Here is a 19,903-nt window from a genome sequence, read left to right on the forward strand (position 1 = left end):
AGTGAAGAGCTTGGTAGCAGTTCCCCTAAGAGTTGTAGCATCTGGGTAGTGTTATGCTAAGTTTCCTTATTGTTCTTTGCCTGAGAAAGGGAATGAATAGTTAGTAAATCAAGACTATATTAAGAATTAAACAGATTTTACCTATAAAGGTAGAAGAATTTTTTATCACATGTCACTATGATTGTTGCATAATATGTTGTAAAATTTTGGTAGCAAATAATTTTTGTTGTTGTTTCAGTTTGGTGGGGCCTGGTTCGAACCCACCACCCTCAGTATATGGGGCTGGCCACTCACTGAGCCACAGGCGCCGCCCCAAATAATTGTTTTTCATTTGAAAAAGTGCTTTAGAAATTGCTATTTTCTGTTGCTTATTCAGTTATTCTCTTTGTTATACTTAATTAAAAATTGTTTTACTTTTTAAAAATATTGGCATTTTTAAATAATGATTGAGGGGAAAAAAGTGTTTTGTGATGATTACAGGGATCTGAGCCATAGTAATTTATGCTTTCCTTTGACCTGAGAGTATTTATGATTAAAATATTTTTTTTTCTGACAAATATATGAAACAAAATTTTTTTGTAGATTTCAGAATATTTTTGGGACACACTTGTTTTGGTTACATAATTGGCTTTTTTGTACATTTTAAGTCAAAGTTATAAGTGCACCCTTCGCCCAGAATGTGTGCATTGTACTAGTTAAGTGCAAAATTAACCAAACCCCTCCTCTCCCTCCGATCTATCTGTCCCATTGAGTTTTACTTCCATATGTGAACATAAGTGTTGATCAACTAGTTCCAATTTACTATTGAGTATATATAGTGTTTGTGTTTCCATTCTTGCAATACTTCACTTAAAAGAATGGTCTCCAGTTCCATCCGGATCATTACAAAAGATAACAGATCACCATTTTTTTATGGTTGAGTAGTACTCTGTGGTATAAATATGCCACATTTCATTAATCACTCATATATTGATGGGCACTTGGGTTGTTTGCACATCTTTGCAATCGTGAATTGTGCTGCTATAAACATTTAAGTACAAGTATCTTTTTGATAAATTGTCTTTTTTTGCCAGTAGTGGCAAATACCCAGTAGTGAGATTGCTGAATCAAATGGCAGGTATACTGTTAGTTCTTTGAGGTATCTCTGAACTACTTGCCGTAGAGGTTGTACTAATTTGCAGTCACACCAGCAATGTATAAGTGTTCCTTTCTCTCTGCATCCATGTCAGCACTTGTTGTTTTGGGACTTTTTGATAAGAGCCATCTCACAGGACTTGAGTAATATCACATATGGTTTTGATTTCCATTTCCTTGATGATCAGAGATGTTGAGCACTTTTTTATGTGTTTATTGGCCATTAGACTATCTTCATTCAAAAAGTTTGAAGTTTGAATGTTTTATGGGGTTGTTTGATTTTTTTTTTTCTTGCTGATTTGCTTGAGTTCTTTGTAGATTCTGGTTAAGGGACTTTGCTAGGTAGATATCTAATGGATAAATCAAATAAAACATTGGAAATTAAGCTTTGATTCCTCCTTATACCCACATCCAAACCTGTCCATAGCCAGTCTTCCTTTGCCTCAGAAAAGGCCAAGTTTGTTCCTGACTCTGGTTTTGCTTCAACTGACATCAGTACAACAGCAGATTCTGAAGCTCTATTTCCAGAAGGTGACAGCTTCTCCATGGCAAGTACCCTGGTATAAGCCACCATCAGTCATATCTTTTTGAAACTAAAGGTTTTATAGGAGTGTCCTTTAAAAAAAAAAAAACAACACCGCTGACAGTTGTCCCGCAGACAGATAATTATTTAGTTCTTGGTCAGTGAAGCTTATTCATTTATTCCATTGTTATTTCTGAGTATAATAAACATACGAAGAGTATTTGTAATAAATAGAAAAACTAAGGCAGGGTGCCAGGGTAACATGGGGAGGGTGTTGCAATTTTATACCAGGTATTCAGGAAAGGCCTGAATAGTGTGCCATTGAGAGCCTTGAAAGAGATGCGTGTGGATGCTGTGTGTGTGTATGTGTGTAAGAGTAAGCATAGTTAACAGCCAGTGCAAAGGCCTGAGACAGGTATGTGCTGGTATGTGAGGAATAGCAGGGAAACCTGAGTTGCACAGGCTGGAGAGAATTGTAGGAGATGAAGTCTTGGTGGCCATGGGCCAGATTATGGGATCCCCATAGGTTGTTGTGAGGACCCTGGCTTGTCTTCTCATAGAGCTGGAAAGCCAGCAGAAGGGCTGACCAGACTGACATACATTAGAAAGGACACACTGAGTGCTGTGTGCAGAATAAACTGTAGGAGGACGTGGGTGGCAGGAGGGGAGTCCAGCTGGGAGACCAATGGTGTCTTGTACCAGGGTGCTGATGGCAGCAGGTTCAAGAGAGAATGGGTAGGGGAGGTAGCAGAGACAGCTGGTGTAGACAGCTCTTAGGAGAAGTTCTGTTGTAAGGATTACAGAGAAATATAGAGTGCTAGCTATCATTGACTGGAATGGGGACAGTGGGATTGGGGTATTCTGTAAAGATGGGGTGGAGCCTAGCATGTCTTTGTGCTAACAGGAAGAGCAGAAGGGGCCTGCTGCTTCAGTGGAGGGTGGACCTCAGGTGGGATGCATCCTTCCTTCCTTGGGAGGAAGACAGTGTGGCCAGGGATATTGGAAGTTGATGGTATGCATGTGCCTGGGATCCCGTTAGCAAGGATCCGGGAAGTTGATGGCAGGTGTGCGCTTGTTAGCAGAGATCCGGGAAGTTGATGGCAGGCATGTGCCTATTAGCAGGGATCTGGGAGGTTGATGGTAGGCATGAGCCTATTAGCAGGGATCCTGGAAGTTGATGGCAGGTGTGCCCCTGTTAGCAGGGATCGGGAAGTTGATGGCAGGCGTGTGCCTGTTAGCAGGGATCTGGGAATTTGATGGCAGGCATGTGCCTGTTAGCAGTGCACCTGTTAGCAGGGATCCAGGAAGTTGATGGCAGGCGTGTGCCTATTAGCAGGGATCTGGGAAGTTGACGGCAGGCATGCGCCTGTTACCAGGGATCTGGGAAGTTGATGGCAGGCGTGTGCCTGTTAGCAGTGCACCTGTTAGCAGGGATCCGGGAAGTTGATGGCAGGCATGTGCCTGTTAGCAGGGATCCACGAAGTTGATGGCAGGCGTGCGCCTGTTAGCAGAGATCTGGGAAGTTGATGGCAGGTGTGTTCCTGTTAGCAGAGATCCCGGAAGTTGATGGCAGGAGTGTGCCTGTTAGCAGGCATCTGGGAAGTTGATGGCAGGCGTGCACCTGTTAGCAGGCATCTGGGAAGTTGATGGCAGGCGTGCACCTGTTATCAGGCATCTGTGAAGTTGATGGCAGGCGTGCGCCTGTTAGCAGGGATCTGGGAAGTTGATGGTAGGCGCCTGATAGCAGGGATCTGGGAAGTTGATGGCAGGCGTGCGCCTGTTAGCAGGGATCTGGGAAGTTGATGGTAGGCGCCTGTTAGCAGGGATCTGGGAAGTTGATGGTAGGCGCCTGATAGCAGGGATCTGGGAAGTTGATGGCAAGCATGCGCCTGTGAGCACCTGTTTTGCCTGTGAAGCAGTAAGTAACGTTACTCTGAGAGTGTGCGATGAGGTGACTATTGTCCATCTACTGGAATGGATATTTGGGGGGCCGAATTTGCATGGTGGACATTTGAAACCTGCGTCTCTGAAGAGCCATCAGCTTTTCCTTGGGAAATCCATAACATGTCCAGAATTTTATTCTTATATTAAATGATTGAACACTTTTCTTTGCTTTTCTGTAAGGCTGTCTCCTGAAATGTGTATAAGTGGAAGAAGTGTGGGAAGGAATGTGTGTATGTGGGAGAGAGGATGAGTAACTGACATACAGTTTCCTTTAGTGAATATTAAGGGGAAACTGAAAGGGAGAGAAAGCTGGGATGGTCTTTCCCTTAGATTTCTATCACTTGCGTACCAGCTGTTTCACTCACTGCCTGAAAAGCTCAAGAGCTGGAGCTGGAATCTCCCTCCAGATTCTTATCTGAGGAACAACCCACATCAGAACTGGTGATCTCATCTGAGTCTCCCTTTTGCAGGGTTTTCTAGGACTGGGGCAACCTGGTGAAGTCATAGATCTGATACTAATTTTTATTGACATAGCACCTTTCTCGAGGAACACGGAACACTCTGTGGGCATTATTTAAGTAGTCCAAGAGGCATTACACAAGCCCGGAGAGCTAAACAATAAGCATTATTTAATCCTCTTACGATTTGTCCCTCAAAGACTTCTTGGCCTCTGGCAAGTGATGCACTGCAAGTGGGAGAATGAGCTTTTAGCTCAGTTTCTCTCACACCCAGAAGAGACCTGTGTCTCAAATCTGCCTGTAGGTCTCTTTAAACTGGGCAGTGGCCTTGAGCCACAGCAAGGTTACTTCTTCTGCCTGTGCAAGTCAGGCCCTGCTGTTTAAGTTGGATGAATGCTAATGTGCTATCACAGCATTCTGGACGAATGCTGAGAAAACAGTGTTTGCTCGTGACATCTGATGTGAGTCTTGAACTTGTTATATTCATTTCTTTGTCTGTTTCTTTGCTTTTGGTCAGATCCTAGTCCAATGACTGGAAGATGGCGACCAACTGTGCTCTTTTCTAGATTGAGAAACCCATTTGTCAAAAACAGTTTTGCCATTTTGGTATTTTCCCTGTGATTAGGACTGTGAAGCAGAAATGAAAGCTTTTCCTCTTGAGGGAGGGGCGTCGCCTTCACTTCCATCCAGTTCTCCATTCATGCTGAATATCTGTGGTTTGTTTTAAACCGTGTGCCAGTTGCCTCTTCTTGGAGGTATGAATTCGCGCAGGGTCTGGCAGAAGCTGCAGACAGGATGTTGCCTCTTCCGTGTCTTAACTGACTGACCAGGAGGCCCAATGGAGGGTGCTACATGGCTTCAGGGGATCTGAGCCCCTAGCTAAGGCCTCTAAAACTCCTGGTTTTAAAGTCCTTGCTTAAGATTTCTGGGGCTGATTTACCTCTAGGGATCTAAAAATCACATTATTTTTTTCTCGGAGGGACCACATACAAAAGCTGTGCCAACGTTTTCCCTGTTAACTCTTAACTGGACTAACGTTGAGATTTGTAATTGCTGGTAATTCCTAAGGTACCAGCAGGCGCCTCTCTTTGGGGGTGGTCTCCTCCCACTGGTCAGTCCTGGATTTGTCTTCTCCCTGGTGAAGCAGGGCCTCAGAGCAGGATGACCTCCACCGTCCCGGGAGTCCTGGATCTCGGTGGGGGTCAACGATTGCCCTTGCTCCATGGACACCTTCAGGGCCCTCCATTCACTCTATTATTTGTTGAGTGCCCACTCTGTACAGGGACCAGGGGTCCTTCAGTATTAGTTTCATCAAGGCATTCAGAGAAGATGCCTCCAATACATCAAACAGGCTGAGGAGGAGATTTCCAGTCCACAGTTAGTGAGTTTGTACAGAACTCCTGAGAGATGAGTGTTGTTGTCTTCAACTTATCACATGGGAGGAATTTGAGGCTCAGAGCAGAGAGTGGACCATTGTTTTGTGTATTTTAAAATGTAAACTCTTCACACTATACCCTAAATAAATAAATAAATAGTAGAACATTTCTGTTTAAAAGTTCGGATTCTCTCAAAAAATAAAAAGCAGTTATGACTTTTTTAACTACTAATTTTGAGAAGATAGACACAGAAGCCTAAAGCTAATTATAATGAAGAAACAAATTCTTCCTTAAGAGATGAGAAGACCCAAGAATACAAGTGTCTGTTTTAGAATGAGATTCCTTTATAGCTAAATGCTTGTAAAACACAAGCATTTTTATTTTTATATGAAATAAAATGTATCTTCTGCTTCCAAGATGTGAACGTTGTAAAAATCAGAATTAAGTCATATGAAACTATCTCTGTCTTTTGAAAATCCAGATGATCCAAGGCCAAAAAAAAATTTTTTTGGCAAAGAAATATAAGAAGTTTTTAAAAACAATAGGCCTGGAGAATTTCCAGTGCCTATAAAGTGACTACTGTAGCTGGGAGGTGAAATGGGAATCGTGATTAAGTGCCGGCTTTCTTTGGATGTCTTGGTTTGCCTAAGTGAGCATAATTTAGGTGACTGTGTGAGCATCTGCACGGCAGCTGCGGGTGCTGCAAGTTAATGCCAGAGAAGACAGAATAGTTGGCACACCGTTTCTAATTTCATTATTGTACCAGGAGCCAGAAACAATAGAAGTTTATATTCTTTTGAAGTGGGAAGATGTCTCCTTTCTTCATGGGCTTTACACACTTGCACACACCAAGTGTCCTCAAGATATGTGTAATGACTGTGGAGTAAAAGCTGGTTTGTCTGTGCTACTGTAAAAACAAAAACCACGCGAGGTGGATGTTGTCTGATTATGAAATCACCAGTCCATTTTTTAATTATTATTATTGTTTTTTTATTTCTGGGGTAGAGTCTCAGATAAGTTTTGAATGACATTCAAGCATTTAAAAAGTGGTGAGCAACTTCTCTTTCTTTAAATGAAGTTTTAGTGGAACATGCCACACACATTCATCAACTTTTTTTTTTTTTTTGGACAAGATGCTTTTCAGCTACCTGCTGGAGTTGAATAGTTGAAACAAAGTTCTTTTGGCCTACAGTCCTAAGATATTTACTATTAGCTTGTATAGAAAGTTTGCCAGACCCTGATTTAAAGCTTCAAGTAGCTTCTACTGGGTGTCATTTTGCGAGGTGCCAGAGGCCTGATTAACCTCTAGGGTTACCAAAACACAGAGGGGTCAGACAGCATGTCTTGACAGCATGTCTTAACAGCATGTCTAATGCTTGTCTCCAGGGTTATAGTCACTGGAAAAGGAGAAATGTTCTTGGAAAGACATTTGAAAAGAATAGAAGGTTTCATCCTCCTGAGGAGTCATTTTTCTTCTTCCGTTAAGGGAGAGGGCCAACCCAGCCAATAGCTTTAAGTATTCTAATTTTAGCTCTCTTTGATTTTTGTGGCAGTTGTCTTTGAGTATTTGAAGGACTGTCACGTGGAAGAGGCCTTAGATTCTAAGATCATGGCGAACTGCATTAGGACTGATGGGTGCAAGTTACTGTGAGACCATATTTCTTTCAACTTAAGAAAGAATAGCACTTTCTAGGGACTGCCCATCCTAGGATGTGCACTGTGGGTAATGAGCTGCCTCTCATAGGAGATGTTCAAGTGAAGGCAAGGAGACCTCTTGATACAAGGATTGCAAGCAATGGATAAGACATAGTTGTGTCAGAAAACCTCTGAGGTCCCATTCCAACCTTGAAATCCTAATGGCTTCTTTTTGTTAAAGTTCTTTGTCTCCAAGCCCAGATTTTGACCACAATTTGATTTATTATGGATCTAAAAAGGCATCTTGGGTGTTTTTCTGAAAGTACAATACTGTCCAAGCCAAAGCAGTATGAAGGGGGAGAAGCTTATCTGGTGGGCAGAGATGGCAGCAGAAAGGCTGATCTATATCCAATCCCCCCTTTTAGAGACCGAGGGTCTCTGCTGCTTACCAGCCTTAAGGCCTCCTAGATGAACCATCTCTGTGGAGCTACTGCTACCATCTTTGCTTTCTGCCTAGTTTCTTGGAAAGAGGAAGGATCTGGCTGAGGTCATGTCACAAAAACAGGGTTTTTGTTCTGCAGTTTGCCAGAGAGTTTAGATTGGGACCTGGCAGGGGAGGGCAGGTCTGGATGAAGCCGTATGGTCTGTGTGCACCTCCACTTTCAGGGCACCAAAGCAGCCAGACACAGTATAAAAATAACGAGTTAAACTTTATTTACAAAAACAGGCAAAGGGTTCGGTTTGCCCCCTGGGGCTGTTGCTTGATGACCCCTGGTGTAGACACTGAAAGTTAGAACTGGCCAGAAAATGTCAGCTCCAATTCTCTCATGTTGAAGAAAAAGTGAAATGACATGTCCAGAGTCATACTAGGGCTGAGCCAGGGTTCCAAGCCAGAATCTGCTTTTAGTCTAGCGCCTGTTTTGTGATGCTGTGCTGTCTTGGCTGTGTGGTCAGATGACAGTGCCACGTGAAGGAAAGAAATACCTGTTCCAGGTGGTCTATGAATAGTAACAGCCAGAGCTTAGAGATGGTATTTTAAGGGAGGCAACCCATTTACCCTGTGACCCAGCTTGCCTTTTTCTTAGATGGGCCCTGTTCACAGTAAAACAAAATATATGTAGCCAAAATTCATATGGAGAAATAGTGCCCCAGAGTTGTGAAAAAGAAATGGGCTCCCGCAGCTGCGTCACAGGATTTGATCACTTCAGCTGAGAGTGCCAGGAGATTTGAGACAGATGTTTTCAGACATGCCGCATGCCTAAAACATTTCCAGGGGTCGGGCTGCAAATAGTGACTTAATAAGTGGAGAAACAGGAAAGTATGCAAGCAGAGGACACAAGAGTTTATTCAGCACTAGGTGCATGGCCAACCTCTTTGCGTTACATCTGCCTGTCAGGGTTGGCTCTTTAATCTGTCGTGCCCTCGGTATTGCTCTTTGTCTGCCCGTGAATAAAGTGCAGCATTGTGGTTAGTAATCCCACTCCAGTGACTCGACTTCAAATGTGGTTTTGGAGTGCATCCCAGAGTTCTGTTTGCTAAGCTTCCTACTCCTGTTTCAGAGACACCACTGGATACCGAGCAGCGAGCACCAAGGCTTCCCGCTTTCCTTAAACCTGTCGGGTTGTGGGCTCTCTCTTTCCCCCTCTCGTGCCTTTCTTATCTTTTTTCTTTTTTTTAAACCTTCCAAGGCAAGTTCATGGATACTAAGCTGATGTGTTTGTTGTTCTTTTTCTCCCTGCCTCCACTCCTAGTGAGTAACCACACTGGCCGCATCAAGGTGGTCTTTACTCCGAGCATCTGTAGAGTGACCTGCACCAAGGGCAGCTGTCAGAACAGCTGTGAGAAGGGGAACACCACCACTCTCATTAGTGAGAATGGTCATGCTGCCGACACCCTGACGGCCACGAACTTCCGAGTGGGTGAGTTCCTCCACGGCCCCTGATTGTCCTGACTGAAGGGAGTTTAGGAGGTTGTAGCATTTAGACGCCCCCTCCATTCACACTCTGCTTCAATGGGTTTCTGTCTAGGAGTAGAACTGTGCTTCTTTCTTGAGATCTTTTAAATTACTTTCAGAATAACTTTAAACCTGATTTTTGGTTTCCTAGAGAAATGTCAACTGGAATATTTTCCCTTATTGCTTAACATTTATGCAGCCCTGTGGTGATGGGAATATACATACATTTTTATATACAGTAGAATAGAAGAGAAAAGCTTTTAGATTAGGACCTGAATGTATAACTTGCCCTGCTCAGCTTCACATTTTATTGGCCCCATGATAAGGAGAATTTGTGTGAGAATTGACTCATGTTATAAACTTTGGAATGGAAAGTGGTGATAAAATTTATATTTTACTTCAAAAATAGCCAGACTCTTAAAAAAAATACAAAACTCTAAACATTGTCAAAAACCTTGATTTGCATCTTTTGCCACGGTTCTGCTCTGTCATGACACTGAATTATAAATTGATATATAGCATGGATTTGGGGGAAGATTTACTAGTAGATTGCTGTCAGCAGTCAAAAACTTAAATATGAACTAGTACTTACTGACTGCAAAAAAGCCTTTTTGTTTCTTCTGAAATTTTTGCTTTTTACTATTTTGTAAATGGAGAAAGTATTGCGGTCCACTCGGTGCTGTCATAGTGCCATGTTGTCATGCAATCCAGTATTTTTGTCGCAGAAAAATGTCTTTTATTATTTTTTGACCAATTATGGTTTGCCATGTGTACTCAAATAATCGCAGACACCCACGTTACTTTATGAGTTACTCACAAGAATAACCCAAATGTCAGACAGATAATAACACTGGCTAGATCTGGTCTTTTTATGGAATATTGCTGTTTAGTCTTGGGAGTGTACGTCTGGGGGAGGGTAGGAAAAAGGGGTGTCTATTTCAGACTGATTTCCATCAAGACAAAATACAAGGGGCAGCCTGAAGTCTTTATTAGTTCTTGGACTATTCCGCTGTTTTATTGTGACTCCTAATCCTTATGAGGGCAAAGCAGTATTTTTGATCGTCTGTGCTTGGAAAAAACAAGTGCCCATAGATACGATTTAAAAGGGCATTGTAAATTTCCTGGCTATGAGAGGGGTACTTTGGGCATATTTTTAAAAGAATTTAGCTATTAGGTGCCAAATGGCACATTGTGCTCTGCAGGGCAGGGAGCCGAGTCTAATGGGAAGTGTGTTGAACTGATGATCAGGGGAAACCGGATTCTGGTCCTGGTTGTGCCATTAACTAGCTCATCCACAGGGCTTGCCAGTTAATCTTTCTGGGCCTCAGTTTTTCTCATTCATAAAATAAATGGGATTGTATTTAGTGACCTCTAAAATTTAGTCCATCTCTGAAATCCTATGGCTTTTTATCAGTAGTAAGTACTATAATTATATAAGTTTTTTGGAGGGCTATAAACAAGAAGGGGAAGGGAAAATGCAGTTTCTGATTTCTAGCTTATTGCTTTCCCTACTTTGCTTGGTTTTTCGATCGCCTTCTTCACTCACTGTTCCCTGTCTTCCATCCCCATCAGCAGTGTCTGCTCCCTCTCCTTGCATTTACGTTGAATCTTTACAGTGGCAATGATAGAGTAAGTGAATGGGTGGTAATTTTTTGGCTTACAGTGTATTCATTTTGAAAGTAAATATTTGAAGGCTGTGAGAAACAAGGAAGTGCACTTGTTAAAACACGCCGCACACTTTCCTTTCTGGCAGTTAACCAGATGTTTAGGAACAGAAGTTGCATAGCCTATTCAAGACACAAAATGGAGCAAGATTATTTACACAAAAGCATTTCAGAATCAGAACTCAACTCTCCATAAAAGGATTGGCAGAGTACTTTAATAATAAAAAAAAAAAGGTAGGGTGTGGTGAGGAGGGGCCATGGTAATACATAGTTTCACATTCAAAACCGTGGGAAATATTTCATTAATATCCTGAGCTGTTTCCCTCTGCTGTTTACATTTTAGTTCAAATAGTAGTTTGAGGAACAAGTTTTATGATTTTTCTTTATTGAAGAATGATAATTTTACAGAACTTATAGATTGTGATCTTTCAAAAATATGGAAAGTTTTTAAAATTTTATTTTATGCACGCATCTTTTTCTGACTTTACTGGTTTAGTATAATTTTATTATGTACCAAAAGTGGCTTTCTCATTTTTTTTCTATTTGTTTGTAATAAATTAAATCCATTGGAAAATAAGATATACATACGGAAAATAATTCAGTTTGAAAAATTTTCTTTAAAAAAAAAAAGAAGGTGTGAAAGTTTTCAACACTTACTAATTATTCTCTTTGTCCTCTGATACTTAAAGGTACTGAAAGGTGGGGGCTGGCAAGCTTTTTCTGTAAAGGTTGAGATAGGATGTTTTTTGGGCTGTGTGGGCCATATGGTCTCTGTTGCAACCTGTGCTCTCGTAGTGTGGCAGCAGCCCGAGACAATACAAAGAGGAGAAGGCGTGCCTGTGTTACAGAAACTGTGGTTGGGCTGAACTTGGCTCCAGTACAGTAGTTTGTCGACCCCTGCTCCACAGAGTACAAAATAATATGTATTATTGTTTTCTTGAGGAAAATCACATGAACTTCATATGTGAGGCACTTTAATTAGATAATGCATTTTGATAGAATGACAAATAATTTCGTATATCACTATTTATAGTTTTTTTTTTAAAGGATAATATTGTCATCATTATTATGGGTTAGGTGAGGTTGCTTTAGCAGCACAGCAAGGCAGATAAGAGATAAGACTAGAGCCTCGGTCTCCTTCTGTCGTCTGTTTACTTACTTCCCTAGAGTCTGACCTGCTGTATGGGAGGGACAAGGTGAAGGACTTCATGGAGTTGGGTCTTGTGTGAAGTCCAGATGGCATAATAGAGTGAGAAAGCGTCTGAAAGCCCAGCAGACCTGGGTTCGAGTCCTGGCTTCATCACAGACATTGCTTGTTTGGGCTCTGAATCCTGACTGGGTCCAGCTCCCCTCATCTGTACAGTGCAGGTACCAATAGCTGTGTGCAGAGTTGTTCTGTAGCAGGCTCCTGGGATAGTTCCCAGTTTCATTTGTGCTGCTTCTGTGTGATCTGGTCTGCCGTGACGGTGAGTCTGGGCCATATAGATGTGAGAGGGAGCAGGTGCTTTTCCCATGACTAGTAAGCATGTAGTCTCTATTCTCGTATACTTAATGGGAGAAATAGGAAGTTTAACCTCCAGTCAATGTGAATCTAAAAGTGAGGCCCAATTTAAGATGATATTCAAGGGAACTACTGTGAGATTCTAGAATAAAGGCAATATTGCTATGATGTAACAGAAAAAATATATATATTTTATATATATAGCAATATTGCTATGATGTAACTGCCATCATAGCAGTTTTTTTTTTTTTTTTGCAGTTTTTGGCCAGGGCTGGGTTTGAACCTGCCACCTCTGGTATATGGAGCCAGTGTCCTACTCCTTTGAGCCACAGGTGCCACCCTAACAGAATATTTACATTAAATAGTGTTTCCTATAAGGCAGATTTCTAATTATCATGACTTTTTGGGCAGCAGTCTGAGCTCTGCCTCCCTGTTCCCCCTGCCTTTTTGTAAAATGGAAACATATCCCTAGTTGGATGGCCAGCAGGTTCATCAGTGTTGTCTTAACAGATTCTTGACATTGCATAAGAATAAAATGAAGATGACCTTCTGAGGTTTTTGAGTTGTTTATAAAGTCCTCCAACAAGAAGAGCATATGAATTCATGCTGTCACAACCAGAATATTTTAAAGACGTAATACTGTTACTTGGTATAACTTATTTGTAGAGATAATGACAAGGGGTCATGATTGCTAAAGTAACACATGTCATTTATACTATGCTGCTTTCTCTGAGGAGTTGCAAAAGACTTATGTTCCCTTAGCACTGATTGAATAATTATTAAAAAATTTGATAATTTAAAAGATACAGTCCTGTAAGTTATTTCATTTGATGCTCATTACTTTTGAGAGGTGAATGGTAGCATACATAATTTGCATATATGAATACTGTGGGTTTATTGGTTTGATTGGTTAAGTCAGGTTTTCTTTTCTTTCTTTCTTTTTCAAGACAAAGTCTCATTCTGTTATCTGGGCTGGAGTGCAGTGGTGTTGTCATAGCTTATGGCAACCTCAGACTCCTAGATTCAAGCTGTCACGTTTCCCACCACTATTCCCGGCTAATTTCTCTTTTTCTTTCTCTCTTTTTAAAAACTTTATTTATGTAGAGACAGGAGTCTCACTATGTTGCTGAAGCTGGTCTCGAACTCCTAGGCTCCAGCAGTCCTTTTGCCTTGGCCTTCAAAGTGCTGGGATTACAGATGAGAGCCCTTGTATCCAGCCCGCAGTCAGACTTTCTTATCTTAGAGTCACAGCCCCTCAGGCTAGCCCATGTTGCTTCTTATGACAGGATTATGTGTAAAGCATGGTAGTAGATTTTCTGAGATAAGCAAATCATAAACCTGCCCTGAAAGAGCTTATGCTTTGAGGAGGAGCTGAAACTGGACCCACACCTTTAACCATTAACTAAGATAGACTCTCACTGGATTAAAGATTTAACCTTAAGACATGAAACTATAAAAATACTAGAAGAGAGCACAGGGAAAACACTCGAAGAAATCAGTCTGGGCGAGTAATCGGGCAATCAAAGCAGCTTCAAAAATACACTACTGGGACCTGATCAAACTAAAAAGCTTCTGCACAGCCAAGAACACAGTAAGTAAAACAAGCAAACAGCCCTCGGAATGGGAGAAGATATTTGCAGGTTATGTCTCCGACAAAGGTTTAATAACCAGAATCCACAGAGAACTCAAACGTGTAAGCAAGAAAAGAACAAGTGATTCCATCACAGGCTGGGCAAGGGACTCGAAGAGAAACTTCTCTGAAGAAGACAGGCGCACAGCCTACAGACATATGAAAAAATGCTCATCATCTTTATCATCAGAGAAATGCAAATCAAAACAGCTTTGAGATAACATCTTAGTCCAGTAAGATTAGCCCATATCACAAAATCCCAAGACCAGAGATGTTGGCGTGGATGTGGAGAAAAGGGAATACTTCTACACTGCTGCTGGGAATGCAAATTAATACATTCCTTTTGGAAAGATGTTTGGAGAACACTTAGAGATCTAAAAATAGATCTGCCACTCGATCCTATAATTCCTCTACTAGGTATATACTCAGAAGACCAAAAATCACATGATAACAAAGATATTTGTACCAGAATGTTTATTGCAGCCCAATTCATAGTTGCTAAGTCTTGGAAAAAGCCCAAGTGCCCATCAATCCACGAATGGATTAATAAATTGTGGTGTATGTACACCATGGAATATTATGCAGCCTAAAAGAAAGATGGAGACTTGACCTCTTTCATGTTTACATGGATGGAGCTGGAACATATTCTTCTTAGTAAAGTATCTCAAGAATGGAAGAAAAAGTATCCAATGTACTCAGCCCTACTATGAAACTAATTTATGGCTTTCACATGAAAGCTATAACCCAGTTATAACCCAAGAATAGGGGGAATGGGGAGAGGGATGTGAGGGAGGGGTGAGGTGGGTGGAGGGAGGGTGATTGGTGGGATTACACCTTCGGTACATCTTACAAGGGTATGTGTGAAACTTAGTAAATGTAGAATATAAATATCTTAACACAATAACTAAGAAACTGCCAGGAAGGCTATGTTAACCAGTGTGATGAAAATGTGTCAAATGGTCTATAAAACCAGTGTATGGTGCCCCATAATCACATTAATTTACACAGCTATGATTTAATAATTAAAAAAAAAAAACCCTAAATCAAGGTAGAAAGCTCCTAGCAGGAGCCCAGAGAAGGGGGGCTGCTGACAGAGAACAGGGCTGGTGTGGAGTTTTCTATTTAGGTCCCCATGCTGTCCCCTGAGCACATTCCTGAATGCATGGTCTCACGGTGGGAGCTGAGGAAATAAATGAACATTTGTCTGATGTGGACTGAAAGGGGCAGCAGGACTTGAAACATGAGGAAGTCCCACACTAAAGGTGGAAGGAGGAACAGAAGGAAGAGAGGTGTGGATGGGGAAACGAAGAACTTGCCCTCAGTTGGGCACGGAGTCCTGCAGTCCTGCAGGCCCACAACCTGGGAGTTGTGGATGGCTTCTCTGAAGTGTAGGATGCGTGATGGACAGTGATGGTAAATGACAGAAGGTAGGCAGGCTGCGGAAGACCTTGGATTTCAAACTTAGGAATTTGGATGTTACTCTTCCAGAACCTGCGAAAGTTACTTGAAAAAGAGAAGTTGAAGGCTGTCATTTTGAAAAAAAGAAAAGTGTTGCCCCTCCCCGCTTTTAGGTAGGAGGCAAGTGTTTGAAGAAGCTGTACATGTTTCAGAAGGACTGGCTCCTTCAGCTCGCTGTCCTGAGGGCTGTCAGATGCTCTGCCTTGGAAACCTCCCTGGTGTTCACAAAACCAACCTATTACTGCCATGCTTTGATGAGGGATAGAAGCACTTCATTTGCTAAACTCACTATAGAATTTCTCCTCATGAGGAGGGAAGCAAATTCCCTCATTGAGGCATTTAAATAAACCAACATAACTGCTTAATGACTGGGAAGCACTTAAATTATTTTTCTGGCAACTTTAGTCTCTGAGACTCTATCCTCTGCCTTTTGTCATTGTTAGGCCCCCTGATGTTTGTCCAGCACAGAAACCAGTGAACATGCCACTGGTCACACGTCATGCTTTGATTAACTGGTGGATATATTTTCCCCTTAATGCATTGCACAGGTATGTCTTATGTTTCTTTATAGATGATTTAATAGAGTACTAAAAGAAAATGGATTCTTTTCATTTGAGCAATTTCGGATGCTCAAGAACTTAACATGGAAATACTTCCAAGTGGTATTTATTCTTATCACATAGATTTATTTATTTATTTATGTATTTTGGAGACAGTCTCACTATGTCACCCTTGGTAGAGTGCCATGGCATTACAGCTTGCAGTAACCTCAAATTCTTGGACTTTAGTGATTCTCTTGCCTCAGCCTCCCAAGTAGCTGGGACTACAGGTGTCCGCCACAATGCCCAGCTGTTTTTTTGTTGCAGTTTTCATTGTTTAGCTGGACTGGGCCAGGTTCGAACCCTCCAGCCTCAGTGCATGTGGCTGGTGCCATAACTACTGTGCTATGGGTGCCGAGTCACGTAGTTTTATTTTTTAATGCTGAATAAATGTTTTTTTTTTTTTTAAATCTTATTTAAGCTGTGGAGCACCCTCAAAAGGCCGTTATTAGGGGCATTCATTTCACATACACTAATTGAACAGAAATCATGCACCAGGGATTGGTTTAGGCATTAAAGATATAGCAACGACCAAAATAGACCAACTCTTTGCCCTGCTCTGACATTAAAAATATGATATGCCTACATCATGGGTGAACCTCCAATACATTGTGCTGAGTGAAATCAGGCAGTCATAAAAAGACAAACACTGTATGATTCTATGTATGTGAGATACCTAGGGTAGTCAGATTTATGGAGAAAGTAGAATAATGGTTGCTTGGCGTTACAGGGAGAATGGAATGGGGGAGTTTAATAGGTGTAGGGTCAGGTTTGCAAAATGAAGATATTCTGGAGATTTGGATGCATGATGGTGTACTTAACCCTACTGAACTGTCAGCTTAGAAATGGTTAAATATTGTAAGAAAGGTATTTTACCACAATTCAAAATAAAAATAATTTTAAAAATATAGTATGTGCGTATACTGTGGTCAGATGTATGCCACTAAAAATGTCTTGTAAGGAGCAGAAGATGTGATACAGTATCAGTAAGTGATTGATGCTATGAAGGAAAATAAAGTTAGGAAAGGGCGTAGAGAGCAGGAAATGCTTGTGGAAAGCCTGGATGACAGTGGAGCAGAGGCCTAATGAAGTGAGTGAGCTCCAGGGGGGCACATCACAGACGTTATCACCTGGCTTGTGACCCTGCTTTTTATTTTGTCTAAACTATGGGTCACCTCCAGAAGGCTGGCAGCAGGGGAGCGTTCCTCCATACTTTTCTTAAATGTCATCTGGGGTTAGGTTCCATTGACCTGTGTTGTACACAGTATCAGGGAATCAAAAGTGTCTGTAGTTCAGGAATCTCATACACAGGGGACAGAGGCAAGCAAGAGTTGTCCTGTGGCTGAAAAAAAAAAAAAAGGATATGGCTATGGAATTATTGCAGAAGGAGTCTCGGTAATTTATAATAAAAGGTAAAAGGGCGGCGCCTGTGGCTCAGTGAGCAGGGTGCCGGCCCCATATGCCGAGGGTGGCGGGTTCAAACCCAGCCCCGGCAAACTGCAACAAAAAAAAATAGCCGGGCGTTGTGGCGGGCACCTGTAGTCCCAGCTACTTGGGAGGCCGAGGCAAGAGAATCACCTAAGTCCAGGAGTTGGAGGTTGCTGTGAGCTGTTTGATGCCACGGCACTCTACTGAGGGCCATAAAGTGAAACTCTGTCTCTACAAAAAAAGAAAAAAAGTAAAAGGTCACAGATTTAGAAAATGAGTTACCAAAAAAACAGTGTCACCTTTCTCCAACGTTCTTTTATATAAGGCAGATCACATGATTTTGGCGTGGAGCTTGCTTTTAATTAAAGGAAATAAAACTGATCCCTGCTCTTCCTGCTCGTGAGTGCAAGTGTATGGTGTGTGTTTGAGCACACACGTGTGTGTGTGTGTGTTTGGGGGGGATTCTGGATGGTGAGAGGTGCATGCATGGAAAGGTGGTTTCAGGGGCTGATTGGACCAAGTAGAGGCAAAATGTTGGCCCTAAGAGCTAAAATCAGAGAGGATGAGGTCCTATTTGTTTGTAGAGGAAGATGCCTGAGGCTGTGAAGGTAAGGGGCATCAGAGTAGTTGTGTAAGAAAGTATTTCTGCAGCCAGGACAGTTAAAAAAAAATTTAACTTTAGGTAAAAGAGGGTTCAGCAGTTTGCTAGATTTGGGAGAAAGGCATGTGTGATAGATGGTTCCTTTTAAGCCAGGCCTGGCCTGTATCATGGGAGTGGATGGGGCTCCTTGAAAGGGTTGTGCTAGGCCAGACTGGAATAAATAACCTTTCAGCATTCCTTGGAGTCTGTAACACAATGTCACAAAGTGTGTATTCTTTCCTACTCTGTCGGCTCGAGCATAGGAGTGATCTTTGGAAAAGTCCAGACTGCTTAGCATAGCGCGCAGCGCCCTCCAGGATCACTGCCACCTGGCTCCCCGGCCTTCGCTTTGGCAGTGCTGTTCCTTCCACCCTTATCCTCCACGTCTGCCAAGCTGAGCCACCATGATCTTGAAGGTCCCCACATGCTCTGGGCCCTCTGTGCTCCTGTGCCTCTTGCGCACACTGCCTCCTCCGCCTTCAGGGTACGTTTCTCCACCCAATCTGCTTGGGCAATCACCCACTTCTTTTTCAGTTCTCAGCCAAGTGATGATCTAGTTACAAAGCCTTATTTTCCTTATTTGCTGACATGCCTGTTTCTTTTACTACACTCCGTATTGCTTGGGAACAGGGACCTGTCTACTCCATCTTGGTGTCCCCATGCCAGCATAGTGCCTTGCTTTAGAGATGTTAGCGCATTTCTGTTGACAATAAATTGCATATTCAGGACCCAGGTCATACGGGCATGTACACATCTTAGCCAGTACAGCTTCATCCTTAATTTCAGGCAAGTAAAATTACAGAAGTTGTCATCTAAGAAGTCTATACAACAGAGTTCAGGAGGAAAGAGGGTATTTCACTGACCACAAACCTGACCCAATACCTATGAAAGAGGGTATTTCATACATGAAAATGGGCACCCTCGTAGTGCTTTGCATGAAGTTTTAAGGTTTTAACACCGACTGTACTCCATTTTCTACTCATGTAAAGTGCAACTAGATTTTTATACCTTTAGTATAGTTGTTCCTGCTACCTGAAATCCCTGCTCCCCATTCCTGCATCTGTCTAAATACTGCCAGTCTTTTAAGAAAGAATCTTAAGTTTCATTTCAAATTGCTCTGCCTGCACTTTTTTTTTTTTCCCTGTTCTGTAATACCTGGAGTCATTGCTGTGTCATTTGATAATCAGCTGCCTAGCCCAGGTATGCTGTTGGCTGGCTCCAGTAGCCTGGGTTGGCAGTCTCACCTCTGTGATTCTCGATTTCCACGTTGGCAGAATGAATCACTTTCCTTAGCGAGCTGCTTTGCAGCACACAAGAAGGAGTAGGCTGAAGGTGCATGTGGGTTCCTTGAATTGATTTGGAGACCTTGTTCTGAAGATGATAAACCTTCACCTAATTCTCAAACCCTATCTCCTGCACTGTGTAGTAGAGACCTTTGGGGTACACATATGACACATACCCTATCCAAGCTCCCGAAGATGTAAGCCCATTCCATCTGGAGGAGGGAGGAGAAGAGGGAATGGGCTCACATCTTTGGGAGCTCAGATAGGGTATGTGTCATGTGTACCCCAGAGACGTGGTTCCTTCATTTACTGATCCTGACAGCACAGTCCCATCAAGAACCACGTAGAAGGCTCCTTCCCTTTGGTACTCCAGGAGGAGTGCTCAGAAGGCTCCCTGATTGTTCAGGTGTCGGCTTGCTCTGAGCAGGTTAGACTTGGCACAGAGTGACGTTGGGGAGCTTCACCATATGGCCAGGACAGTGTTGTAGCACCACGTCCTCCCTGCCTTGGATACTGCTCCTCCTTGAGGTGCTCACTCACTTATACAGGAAGCTGTGTCTATTGCCAAGCCTGCTGGCAAGGGTTAAGAGCATTTAAACAGTGTAATACATTTTGGAACCAAAAGCTGTGGTCAGGAGGAAAAGTAATCATCCTGAATAGATGGGGGCATCTCCAG

General features: G+C 42.3%; 1 protein-coding gene across 16 annotated transcripts in view; it reads left to right on the forward strand.

Annotated features, from left to right (window-relative positions):
- LTBP1 (latent transforming growth factor beta binding protein 1) overlaps positions 1-19,903 on the forward strand; it is a 476,142-nt gene that overhangs the window by 183,474 nt on the left and 272,765 nt on the right. For 8 of the 16 annotated variants that reach the window (XM_053588228.1, XM_053588226.1, XM_053588219.1 and 5 more), the window contains exon 5: positions 8,822-8,989. The exons of 1 other annotated variant lie outside the window; for it this stretch is intronic. In XM_053588228.1, coding sequence (XP_053444203.1) covers positions 8,822-8,989 — 168 coding nt within the window. Of the gene's footprint in view, positions 1-8,616; positions 8,990-15,809; positions 15,826-19,903 lie in introns of those variants that run through there. 7 more of the 16 variants (XM_053588230.1, XM_053588229.1, XM_053588231.1 and 4 more) reach the window with 2 other exon arrangements.

This window comes from Nycticebus coucang, chromosome 4 (assembly GCF_027406575.1).
Source record: "Nycticebus coucang isolate mNycCou1 chromosome 4, mNycCou1.pri, whole genome shotgun sequence".
Classification (NCBI taxonomy): Eukaryota; Metazoa; Chordata; class Mammalia; order Primates; family Lorisidae; genus Nycticebus; species Nycticebus coucang.